General features: G+C 42.5%; 1 protein-coding gene across 2 annotated transcripts in view; it reads right to left on the minus strand.

Moving 5' to 3' along the window:
• Positions 1–12943, minus strand: part of USP13 (ubiquitin specific peptidase 13) — an 80432-nt gene that overhangs the window by 32672 nt on the left and 34817 nt on the right. For both annotated transcript variants that reach the window (XM_073359304.1, XM_073359303.1), the window contains exons 5-8: positions 11911–12053; positions 11478–11662; positions 4915–5009; positions 2053–2240 (exon numbers count right to left, since the gene is read on the minus strand). In XM_073359304.1, the coding sequence (XP_073215405.1) occupies positions 2053–2240; positions 4915–5009; positions 11478–11662; positions 11911–12053 (611 nt within the window). The remainder of the gene's footprint in view (positions 1–2052; positions 2241–4914; positions 5010–11477; positions 11663–11910; positions 12054–12943) is intronic.

Here is a 12943-nt window from a genome sequence, read left to right on the forward strand (position 1 = left end):
ATAAGTAACCTCTATGAGACAGTAAGTGATTTGCCCAAGTGCACCAAGTCAGGATTAGAACAAATGAGTTCCTGGCTCCTAATCAATGGCTCTTTAACTGAATTCTGGATATGCATCATACAAATGGTAAGGTCTGCAGTATGACAAGAAGTTTCTGATGCCCAGTTTCAAAGAGAGAGAGAGAGACTAATTTGTGCCTTTTCAACAGGCACTGAAGAGTATGTGAGTCCATTCAGTGCTCCCACAGTGTGCAGAGCTTGGCAGTTTTCATCAGAACACAACGAAGATCTGCCAGAGATGTAGGGCCACATTGAAAGAATATGTCCAAGTTAAGCCTGGTATGTCTTCCGTCATTAAAAATCTTCACTATGTCAGTGATGCCAAACGCTCCAGACAGGTCCAACAATCATGCTGCTGAAAGCAGCCGCACTTGGCAAAGTCAATCAGGATATTACATTTAAAACTGAGTCAGGGAAGTTGGCACCAGGGTCCTGCAGTGAAGGAGTTAATGAATCTGCAGACACCACTCCATATGGGTAAGTAAATAAATAAAAACAAATTCCATGTTCCCCCCGCCTTTTTTTCCAGAAGGCAAGGGTTACATGAAAATCTAGGAAGATGTCCAAGATCTGAGCGTGTCACTTTCAAGACATACACTACTTCCGTTGGCATATAAAGGAACATGCTGAGTTTTATCTTCAACTATGTGCAATTCTCCACGAACAACTATAAACGGCTGTTCACCTGGGAATGCTGAGTGCTCAACTTTGACTGTCAAGAAAAACTCTGAGATATAAAATAAGAAAGAGAAATTTCCTAAATGAACTGAAAACAGCAGCATTTGTTTCTCACTCAGCAGAGGAAAGTAACTAAACAAACAACCCAATTGCAAAGCTGAGATTTTTATCAAGAAACAGCTTTGGCTGGTAAGATATGTATCTCCCTTTTAAGCCATCTACACACAAAAGTTGTACTGGTTTAACTACTGATGTAGTTATACTGGTATAACATTCTGAGTGTGGACACAGTTATACTGGTATAAATGTGCCTACACTAGTATAGCTTAGGCTGTGTCTACACTGCACACCTCACAGAGGCACAGCTGTGCTGCTCGTAGTGTAGCTACGTAGTGTACACGTAGTGTAGCCGCTCTTTGTCGGCAGGAGAGAACTCTCCCGGCGACAAAATAAAACCACCTCCAATGAGGGGCAGTAGCTTTGTTGGCAGGAGAGCGTCTTCCACTGACAAAGCGCTGTCCAGACTGGCGCTTTTCATTGGTAAAACTTTTGTTGGTCAGGGGTGTGTATTTTTCACACCACTGCCCAACAAAAGTTTTATTGACGAAAGTGCAGTGTAGACATAGTTTACTCCCGTGCAGGAAAGGAAATAAGTTACATCCATAAAGTTACACCTTTATGTAACTGCTTCCATACTAGGGATTGTACTGATCTAATTATATTGGGGGACAAAAATCACATGCCTGACATAGTTATACTACTGTGCCTCTAAAGGAAGAACAGTCCAGTGGTTAAGGCACTAGCATAGGACTTGAGAGACCTAGGTTCAATTCTCTGCTTTGCCACAGGCTTCCTCTGTGATCCTGAGCAAGTCACTTAGCCTCAGGGAAGACCCTGTGCCTAAGTTCCCTATCTGTAAAATGGGGATAACAGTACTTCCTTCCCTCACAAAGGTGTTGAGAGAATGAATACATTAAAGATGGTAAAGCACTTCGATACTAGGGGGGATGGGAGCCCATTCAAGTACCACAGATAAATAGATGCCAGTACAGAAACTGTATGCAGACCAGGCTGAAGTTCATGAGCCAGGGACCAATCCTACATCAATTAAGTCAAAAGCGATTTTGACTTCAAAAGCAGTAGGAGTCCTGGACCTCTTCCTCCCTAGTCTGTAAACACTCTCTGTCAAGCCATTGAAAAAGCTGGAAGACAGCCATTTACAAGAAGAGTTACACACTGAAATACTATATGGATTACATAAATAATAGATTTGTGACATCAGAGCCTGCGCAAAGCACTGCTGAGAATTACTTACGCTCGCTGAAACTCTGGGATGCTGAAAATGGCCTGCATGACAGCACTGAGGTAGCAGCTATTTCCCAGGTTCTTCATGCCAGTGTATCCTGGGCCATACATGGGCTTTAGCTTCACACCAGATTCCTGAATCACTTCCCACTCAGAGACTCTTGGTTTTATGTTGTTATCTCTTAGGCCGTTCTCTGTCTGAATGCAAAGGAGTTTGGTTTGTTTTTTTAAATATATCTGCAACTATGATGCATTAATTACAAACCAACTTAGTTGTCCATGTTATAATATGGAATAACCAACTCAAAATGAAAGTAAACATGTTCCAACCCAAGGGAAGAACGTTCAGAATCAAAACACCAACAGCTTCTTGCTATTGCAATACACAGGCTAAGTATGTGTGAACATCTCTTCCTCCAGACGCTGGTCCCAGTGAATACAACTGCCTGCTCCTCAGTCACAACTAAAATAGTGCTCCTTTAGCTCAAATGTGAGAGACCTCAGCTGGTGATGGTGAAGGTTTCTCTTGCTCACACCTCTGGTGTCTCTACATTTGCAGCCACCATTCACAACACCATTATATATTATTAGCAGTAGATCACCAGCGTGTTAGGCATTTTACTGGCAGCTCTGAAGGCAAGGGGTAAAATTCTGGACCCACTGAAGTCAATGGGAGTTTTGTCACTGGGTGAAATCAAGGTCCCACTGAAGTCAAAATTTTCATGTGTCCTCAGTAAAATAGGCATTTTCCATTACTAAAAGTGATGATTAAAATAAACTAGTTTCTACACCAATATTAACAGCATATTTTGATAATTAGAACTGGGAGAACTTTTCAAAAGTGAAATTTAACTTTTTACTGTTATTTTTGCAGTTTACTGTTTGCTTTCTCTCAGCTCAGACAATAAAAACAGACTGTGAACAAAAGTGAAACTGACTAGTCAGCTTCAGACCCATTTCATTTTCAGGTTCTCATTCACTGACACAAGACTGCACCTACCTCTTATATAGCACTTTTCATTCATAGAGCTCTAAGTGCTTTACAGATGAGGTTGGTATCATTATCCCCATTTTACATGTGGCAAAAGTGAGGCACAAAGAGGGGAAGTGACTTGCCCAAGGTCACCCAGCAGGTCAGTAGCAAAGCCATGAATAGAATGTAATTCTCCCAAGTCCCAATCCAGTGCTCTATCCTTTAGGCTATACAATACTTCCTCCAAGGCTGAAGGTAAATATATACACACATACACAACACCTAAATTTGGGGCCAAATTTGACCAAACTTCCCTTTAATTATTTTTTTATTTGATTGTTAGCTACTTGCTCCATTTATCTTTGGCGGCTTTTGACTTTTTACTCTTAAAAAAAACCTGTTGTACATTTAAATGTATTTGTGAAATTAAAAAATTTACTCGTCATAATTAAAAAATCTCAATATTCTTCTCTCTTTTATTTAGAGGATTTTCTTATTTTTGAGGGTAGTGACACACTAACCTCTGAAAGTTAAGCTTGGAAACTCCAGACAAGGAAGGAATCCTATTGGAAGGTAATTTTCAGCTCCTGAAACCATAGGGGGTATGTCTACACAGCACACTAAGCCTGGGCTCTGACTCAGGTTTGAATTCAAACCCCCATTTCTGTCCACACACAAATCAGTCTGACTGGGGTCCTAAAACCCTGGTAGGGGGTTGGTTCCAAGACTGAGTCCTGCTGTGATTTGGGTCCAAGCCCTGTCATTTTGCAGTGTGGACACAGCTCAAGCTGCAGGTCCAAGTCAGGTCTGTTTAATGCAGCATGGCCACATTAGCATGTCTGAGAGACCCAGTTCCAGCAACTGTAAACACATACAAACAGGGAAAGGAGTGCCTATGAAGGAGTACTGCAGAAAGGGATCTCGGGATGACAGTGGATCACAAGCTAAATATGATTCAACAGTGTAAGACTGTTGCAAAAACAGCAAACATTATTCTGGTATGTATTATCAGGAATGTTATAACCAAGACACCAGAAGCAATTCTTCCACTCTACTTCGCGCTGATTACACCCTAACTGGAGTAGTGTGTCAAGTTCTGGGCGCCACATTTCAGGAAAGATGTGGACAAATTGGAGAAAGTCCAGAGAAGAGCAAAACAATTATTAAAGGTCTAGAAAACATGACCTATGAGGGAAGGCTGAAAAAATTGCGATTGTTTATTCTGTAGAAGAGAAGACAGAGGGGGCATGATAACAGTTTTCAAGTACATAAAAGGTTGTTACGAGGAGGAGGGGAAAACATTGTTCTTCTTAACATCTGAGGATAGGATGAGAAACATTGGACTTAAATTGCAGCAAGGGTGGTTTAGGTTGGACATTAGGAAAAACTTCCTGTCAGGGTGGTTAAGCACTGAAATAAATTGCCTAGAGAGATTATGGAGTCTCCATCATTGGAGATTTTTAAGAGCAGATTAGACAAACACCTGTCAGGAATGGTCTAGATAATACTTAGTCCTGCCATGAGTGCAGGGGACTGGACTAGATGACCTCTCGAGGTGCTCTCCAGTCCTGTGATTCTATGATTCTATGGCTGAGAGACCCAGGTCCAGCAATTGTAAACCCAGCTTTACAATGCAGTGTGAACGTTCAAATGCAGGCTTGGGAACAGTCCACAAGCCTGGGTCCCACAGTCCCAAGTTAACAATGCAGTGTAGACATACTGATTTAGAGCCCAGAGAATCAACATGTACTAGCTGACAGTATTCTTCACCAAGCTAAATACAATCATTACAATCTCAGGCAGTTAGCTCTAGGAATCAGATTTTATTTTGCACTGATAAATTATTTTTTCCTGGTTAGAAGAATGTGAGAGACTCTAAATAAAAAATGAGTTTCCTACCACATGCATCTGGAGCATATCAATTCCAAAGTGTGCCAAGTGTTTTGCTATATGTGGATCTAAAACTGCATCCTCTTCATCAAAAGAATAGACATCTACAAAACAGAGAGAAGCAAATGTGATGATGCAAAGAATGTTACCTATTGGCTTTACTTAGGAAAGGCAACAAAACATTCTAAGAATGGTACCACCTGTACAGACTGGGCTATTGGCAGTATCACCATTTATGTGTGACCTGCAAAAGTATATACAGAGTTATACAGGTTGGAAGGTCTCTTCCCCTCCACAATACAATCACATTATTAAGTGCTCTTAAAACAAAGTTTATATTTTCACAGAATTTAAAGTTTCATAAAAAATAAAAGAGTTTACTGTGATTTCAAAAGTAAAGCAATACAAACATGAGGCGTACTAAATGCAAGAAGCAAAAACACACACAAACATCGGTTATGCAGCAAATTTACATTTTCAACATAAGAAATTCTTTTCAAATTGTGTGAGCATTTGAAACTCTGTGAACCTGTACATATGCATGTGCAGACATTAGATACAGACAGACAGAGGCACTAGAACTGTGGACATATTGACTACTAACGATATTACATCAGTCAGCAATTGCTGCTAAAGGCACAAGGAGAACCTCTTTGCCCTTATTCCTGTTGTGGTGCAGGAATGATCAAGGAGCATAGAGAAATCCATCCAATGACAAACAAAGGTAAACATTTTAGTAATAATAACCCAGGAGGGCCTCAGAAAATCATCATTATGCTTGAGAAAGGAAGGACTGTCCAGTGGTTAGGGCACTAGCCTAGGATGTGAGAAACCTGGGTTCAAATTCCAGCTCTGCTACAGACTATCTGTGTGGACTTGTGCAAGTCACTTAATCACTCTATACCTCAGTTCTCCCTATGGATAATAGTAGTGCCCTTGCTCACATGAGTGTCAATGAGGCTACATATTAGAACAACTTACTATGGGTCATGATGGCTCCATCACTGACAATTTTTTAACTTAAGACTGGATGTTTTTCTACAAGATATGCTCTAGGATTTATTTTGGGGGACATGCTCAGACACTAGATGATCATAGCGGTCCCTTTTGGCTATGAATCTATAAAACTGTAAGACTGTGAGATAATGGGGGGCCACAGAAATATCTTAGATACTTCCAGGTTTAGTGAGACCTACATTACTTAAACGTCTGCCAACAAAATTCCTATCCTTAACTGCATAGACCACATCTGGTTCATAGAACTTGTTATAAACAGATCTATAAAATATCTCCCATAATAGGAATAAAACGTTTCAACCTGCATTTCTGGGTTGTTATATCGGTTCCCTGGTGGATGAAGATGGTTGGATGTCAGGCTTGGGACTGATATGACACACTTAAGGTATGCTATGCTATTATGGAATGCCAGATTTATATAAACCCATATACCATACTGGTAAAAATTGCATGAGCCTGATCACAAGACTGCATTAGTTCTCAAAATAATTGATTGCAGGATACCAGTGTAAGAATGTGTGACAGAGAAAATTCACACTTAAAATGCCAAAATGTGCTTTTTACACACATGGCAAGCAATCTTCATTTTACTTTAGAGAATACCCATAGTAAGAATATTAGTTTTAATGTATAAAGCTCCATCAAACCCTCTAAAGAACCATTCAGCAATAACTAAAGCGAGACTGAATAGGATAACTACTAAAAAACTAGTAAGAACATTGGACCAAGATTCCTTGATCAGACAAAACTTGGGAGGTGGGAGACCTAGGTTCAAATCCCTGCTCTGCCACAGACTGACGATGTGACCTTGGGCAAGAATCACTTAACTTCTCTATGCCTTGGGCATGTCTACATGGGAAAGTTTTACCAGTTAACTCGATGTACTTCTGTAGATATCACTCACCTCATGGACACTTATGCTGGAATAAGGGTTATTCTGGTGTAACTATATTGGTTTAAATTCACACCTTTGCTCATAGCTTTCCCACAAAGATGAGCCTCATTTCCACTAACAGTCAGGTACTTTATGGACCCCATCTCTGCAGTATCTAAGATAGACAGAGAGTCTTTCTTTGTCTTTCTGTAACTGTTTGGGCTTCCTGGGCTCTGAACAGGAATCTCCTTTGCCAACCCCTTGGCCCCCACACAAAAACAGGTGCAGCAGGGAAATCCATGGCCCAGGCATGCTAGTGTGGGTCATGTGGGCTTGAGTCTGCCCTGGCAGGATGAGAACACTGTGCTCGTTTGTTATCTCAGGACAGAGCTCGAGCTGACAGGAGAAGCACTGTTTCTCCAGTGACAATATTTTCCCAAGGAAATGGAGTTTAATAAATCTGAGGAGAGGACAGAAAGTAAGGGAAGGTCCCACTGTTCACTATTTATCAGGCGAGCCCCGTCAAGGAGTTCAGTACAGTGCAGATTTTGTCTTTCTGAAAAAGTAAATGATGTTTGCAGGGCACACTGATGAGACACACTGCAGCCAGCAGCCCCCTCATCATCTCTCTCTCCTGCCCCAAGCAAGAGGCCTATTTGCCCTTTCCCCAGCTCTCCCCAGAACCTTACAGGACCCAGCACAGTTCCCTGGCCCTTCTTTACTCCCAACCAGCAGAATACCCCCTGCCCTCCACTGACAGCCTCATGCTTGCCAGATCCCTGCCTGAGGGAGGGGCAGGAACCAGCTGCAGGGAGAGAGAGGTCCTGTTAGGTGCACAAGTTAGGGGAGATGCCAGCACAGGAGAAGGCAGTTCAGGACAGGTGTACCCCTTCCCAAGAGTCCTCAGCGTGCCCCATCTCCTAGCAGCTAGAGATCTTCTCCCCTCATCAGCAAAGAGTCAGCTGGCAACTTGAATGAAACTGTAACAACTGGTCAGCCCCCCAAGAGCTTAGATATCTGGGTCCTGGCCCTGTGTTGACCTCATTGCAACTATTTCCTTCGTGCTGGGGATCAGCCAGTAACCTAAGAGTTACCTAACCTAAGAGTTAATGCAGCTTTTAAAAAGGTTAGTCAAGTTACTGGCCTGTTAAGCCTCCTGAGCCAGGGAGTGGCCCTTAAGTTACGCTGGCTGATTAGTCCAGCATTCCCTCCATTAACGTTAGTCATGGGTGACCCTGCTGGTATTTGTGTGGCTTTAGCATGTCCCTCTGCCGGAATTCCATTTTGAGAGTGTTAGCGTCCCAGAAGACAGTCTGTGTTCATCCATATACAGGAGCTCACGACATTCCCATACTCTTATGGTTAAGTCATGAGCAGCCAAACAGACTGTAAAGTTCAAAATGCTTCTCAGAGTGAAATTACACACACACATCTAGGGTGACTGCCTTTATCAACATGGAAGCGGGGAGTTTATTTTCCCTAGTTCAGACAATTTTTTTGTGATCGAGAGAGAGTTGTTACCTGAAACCACAGCTCAGCAGAATAGTACAAATGGAACCTGGACACGTGAGCCATTAATCTTTGCTCAATCCCAGCTCTCGTTTCATGGGTTCAACACCTTCAACTGTGCAGCTAAATATACTACAAAATATCACGGTGACTTTTAGAGAAGAGAGGAAGAAGAGGAGAGAGAAGGAATTCATTTATTCAAAATCAAGAGCAGCAAATCCCAGACCAGGGAAAAGAGGGCCCCTGTGGCCAAGTCTGAAGCACATTGGTATAGCAGATCACAGTAGATTCAGAACAGAGGTGGGTCTGAAGATGAGAAAAATTTATTTAGCTGCAGATGCAGCACTCCATTCCATGGTAAAGTGTAACAGGCGCAGGATGCAGGACTCTCTGTTTGACCCTAGAGAGCTGGCTGCATAGGGAGGCCCTAGAGAACTGCATGACAGAGACAGCCAATGCAAAGGATCCATGAAGCACCTCATTCAACACCTGTGTCTGTGGTAAACAGGGCATGCTGCTTTCAGCCATTACTACCTCTAGCCCTGCAGCCAGTTTAAAAGATGTGGAGAAAAAATGGGACACAACTATATTGTTATGAGAGCTGATAGAGGTGGCAAAATCTGTCCCAGAGTACAGGAATTTGAAAGGCATAGACAAACAGGCATCTGGGAATGTACTGCATTTGAGGCCCTTGGCAGGGAATCAGAAGACTTGGGTTCAATTCCTGGCTCAGCCACAGATCTGCCATCTGACCTTGGGCTGTAAAGTGAGGTGATACCACCTGCTTTGTGGGTGTCTCATGCAATTCGTTGCTATTTGTACAGTGCTTTGAAATCCCCAGAAGACACTATGGGTTCAGTTGTGAGACCTCCCGTGCATCCATGCAGCGGGAGAATAATAGCATGCAAGGAGCATGTGCTACCTGCATCATTGGAGCCTGCAGGGAAGGAGGAGGGGAATGGACCACCCCAGGGCTACTACTCTCATCCTGGGGAGGTGGGCAGGGAGTGGGTGGAGCCTTGGCACACCTGTGCTGGTGCAAAGGGGAAGCAATCTGTGCCAGCAAAAGGGCTGATAGATTACTCCCTCCCTGGAACAAGGTGGGGCAATGCATCTACATGCTGTCCCCTACTCAGGCTGGATTGTAGAGTTACAGTCCAGCCCTATAGAAATTATTACATTTACCGCTATCATTTGTATATAAAGAGAAGTGTTTTATTAATAAGTGAGCAAGTGGGGAGGGAGAGAATCTTTTCTGAAGGGAAGCCAGAGCTGACTTCAGACAGATCAGGAACAAAGACCCATGCAGAACAGCTGCTGCTCCTCATTCAGAGAGGAAGGATGACAGTCTGCCCTTTGTTATCAGAGAGGCCACAGAGAGGAGGGATGATAGGATGAGGGCGGAAGGACAAGAGCAACAGGAAACTCGTATTGTTGCAAGAGCACCGACAACCAGTGACAAACTTTCTCTTTAGAGACTCTTTTGCAGACAGTGTAGAATCCTGCTATGGGGATAGGTCAAGACCAATGTCTACATTCATGTCGTTAAAACACTGAACTTCCAAGATCAGACATGCACAAGGAATCAAATTCTCCATCTGGGAATGGGGGAGTGAATTTTGCTAGGTATTCTAATACAACAGCAGGTTCAATCAGGCACTCCTGTGGGCTGTAGTGTCCTTTCCCTGCAGCTGAGTGGTATTCAAGCATGGAAAATTCTTTCCCTCATTTGATGGAATCAAGGAAAAGCTGATCATTTAAATGTAAGGTAAATGTCTTACAACCAAATCCTCACTGATGTGGATTACAAATACAAGGGGCAAATATATCAGCTTTTTACAGGAAATGGCTTTTGGAGGTCATTTTTCATCCATACAGCCATGAACACTAAAAACCAAATTCTAGTGCATAATCATATTCTTTGTTCATACTTCCTCCTGACAGTTGTATGAAAACAGAATCTCTTTGCTTAGGAATTTCGGCTCTTCATGCTTCTATCCCCTGTCTAATCCCCACAGTCCATAATCCTCTCCACAGCAACACAGTGGAATGTCAGAGGATACTTGACCACCACCACTTATATAGCTCCTTTCCTGGGAGGATCTTGAAGCACTTTACAAAAATTAACAAGCATCACATCACGTCTGCGGGCTAGACGATTATTCATTAATATGAATAAAAAGTTATGGGATCAATGCAGGAATCACTGGATGAAATTCTATGTCCTGCGCTAGGCAGGGGTCAGACCAGATGATCATAATGGTTCCTTCTGACCTTATAATCTAGTAAACTTCTAAACAAAGATCCTGTTTTCATCATGTTTCCCCAGCAGTAAAAACACATCTAGGAAATGCAAGAAGAAAAGATGCAAAACTAGAGTTCTCTTCAAACAGAATTTTTTCCAAGGTTCACAGATTCTTAGGTTTTCCTTTTCATTTCAAGCAAACCAAGTTTCCAGTATACTTAAATCATATGTATTATAAATCAATCCTGCATCTTACTAGGGAACATTTACAATTATACAAAAAATTATACAATTTTTAAGAAACTGTAACAAATCTGTTCCTTAAACCTACTGCTATCCAATATGAAAAATGATGTTAGTCACCACATAGAGTGACACAAACATTGTGTACCTTCCATTCTTCAAGAGCCTGTTTCCTTCTCTCCCAATACACATATATTTGTGTCTCAATTTACTATGGATAGTACATTTATAGGATATTTCCTACCCACATTTAGGCTATATACAGGCACTAAAAGAGCATAAAGATGTAAAGCCACAAATCAACATACAATATGTGTTCCCACATATATATCCCACTCATTCTAGTTCTGGTCCAATTCACACAAGCTAACAGCTGAGCTAACACTTTCTGTCAAGAAACATAAGCACAGAAAAGCTGTCAGACATGGAAATCAGCGCAACATAACACGAGATTTGGCTATTCCAGCTCATGTCAATCGGTGATGCACCAATAAAGCAATGTGAATTTACACCAGTTGAGGATCTGCCCCATGAAATCTGCATCTCTCACAGCTGCTCCAAAATGTGTGATGTGTACAGAGATTTATTAACAAATACAGCTATTCTGGGCTATAAAAGAGGCTGTGATGTATGTTGTATATTTTGGTTTCTTTGCAGCTGCGCACAAATCACCTGGCAACTAACCTGCACCATCAGGAGTGATGGTTCCCAGCTTCACTGCTAAGGGATAGCCCATCTCTTTGTAGTGTTCCAGTGCGTGTCCGTTTCCCCCACTGCCATCGAAGAACCATTTCCCGCACAGCACTGAGCCGTCCGTCAGGTTCAGCCAGAGGTTCTCCCGCAGGTCACACTTCGAGCACTTCCAGCCACTGAAAGTAAAGCAAAAGAAAGTGATCAGTGCTACAACCCAAAACGCTGACGTTTGAGTCCATAAACAAAAGCCCACCATCTACCAACGTGGAGTACAAGGGAGTCTCACAGCTGGGTCATTTGGCTTAGGACCAGCTTCTTGCGTTGCCCACATGGACCTCCAAAGTCACAAAACACAGGCAGCTCCTGCAGTGAGCCTTTTTCTGAAGCGCGCTGGTCGCCAAACAAACACGCCCTGGCGCCCTACCTGGGGGGAATCCTAACGCCGTTGTCTATCTGTACAAGCGTTTTGGCGTGTTTGGATACTTGTAGCTCTTCTTCCCACGAGTCCGGGTCCTGCTTTCGGTAGGGAGATTTTGAACTGAGGACTGCATCACAAGCTATTGTTACCTGTAAAATGAAGCCAAATAAAGCAGGGAGGTCAAACTCAAAAAATAACCCATCTGACAGTTCTTAGAAGGCAAAACTGAAAAGCCTCTGTCAAAGGGGCGCTAGCTACCATTGAAAGTCACAGGGAGTAAGGCACCTAGCTGCCTTTTGTGCCTTTGAAAGTCTCCCCCTTTGTAAATAAACTCTCTTCATGTTCCCAAGCCACTAAATAGACCAATGCACATTCTACCCTCAGTTGCATCTGTGCAGCCCCAGTAAAGTCCGTCAGCTGGGTATGACTGAAGGCAGAATCAGGACCTCTATGTTCTGGCTCAAAAAATAACAAATACGTTTCCAGTTGAAAAGGATATTTGGAAAAACAAGCAAAAGTCTCCTTTATTTCCCAAGGGAAAAAATCTTGATGGTTCTTTGTTTCTCCTGAAAGAACTGAGTAGGCCATTGTCCGGAGAGGGCTAATGCTAGCTTGGTTTTAGAGCTGGTAGCAACAAACCTAAAGGAACTCAGAGTCAATGTTTATGCCCAGTTCAAGGATCTGGCTAGAACTAAGGACCCGAATCAGCAAGATATTGAAGCAAATGCATAACATGACGTCAACATGCACACAAGTTCTTTGCAGAATGACAGCCATTACCATCATTACTATAGCAGGTCAGGTTTCAGAGTAGCAGCCGTATTAGTCTGTATTCGCAAAAAGAAGAGGAGTACTTGTGGCACCTTAGAGACTAACCAATTTATTTGAGCATAAGCTTTCGTGAGCTAGAGCTCACTTCATCGGCTGCATCAATAAATTGCTTAAATAAATTGGTTAGTCTCTAAGGTGCAACGAGTACTCTTCTTCATTTTATAGCAGGTCAGGGACCACAATAAAATATGCTGGTTTAAAAATAAAC

The sequence above is a fragment of the Lepidochelys kempii genome, chromosome 9 (assembly GCF_965140265.1).
Source record: "Lepidochelys kempii isolate rLepKem1 chromosome 9, rLepKem1.hap2, whole genome shotgun sequence".
Lineage (NCBI taxonomy): Eukaryota > Metazoa > Chordata > Testudines > Cheloniidae > Lepidochelys > Lepidochelys kempii.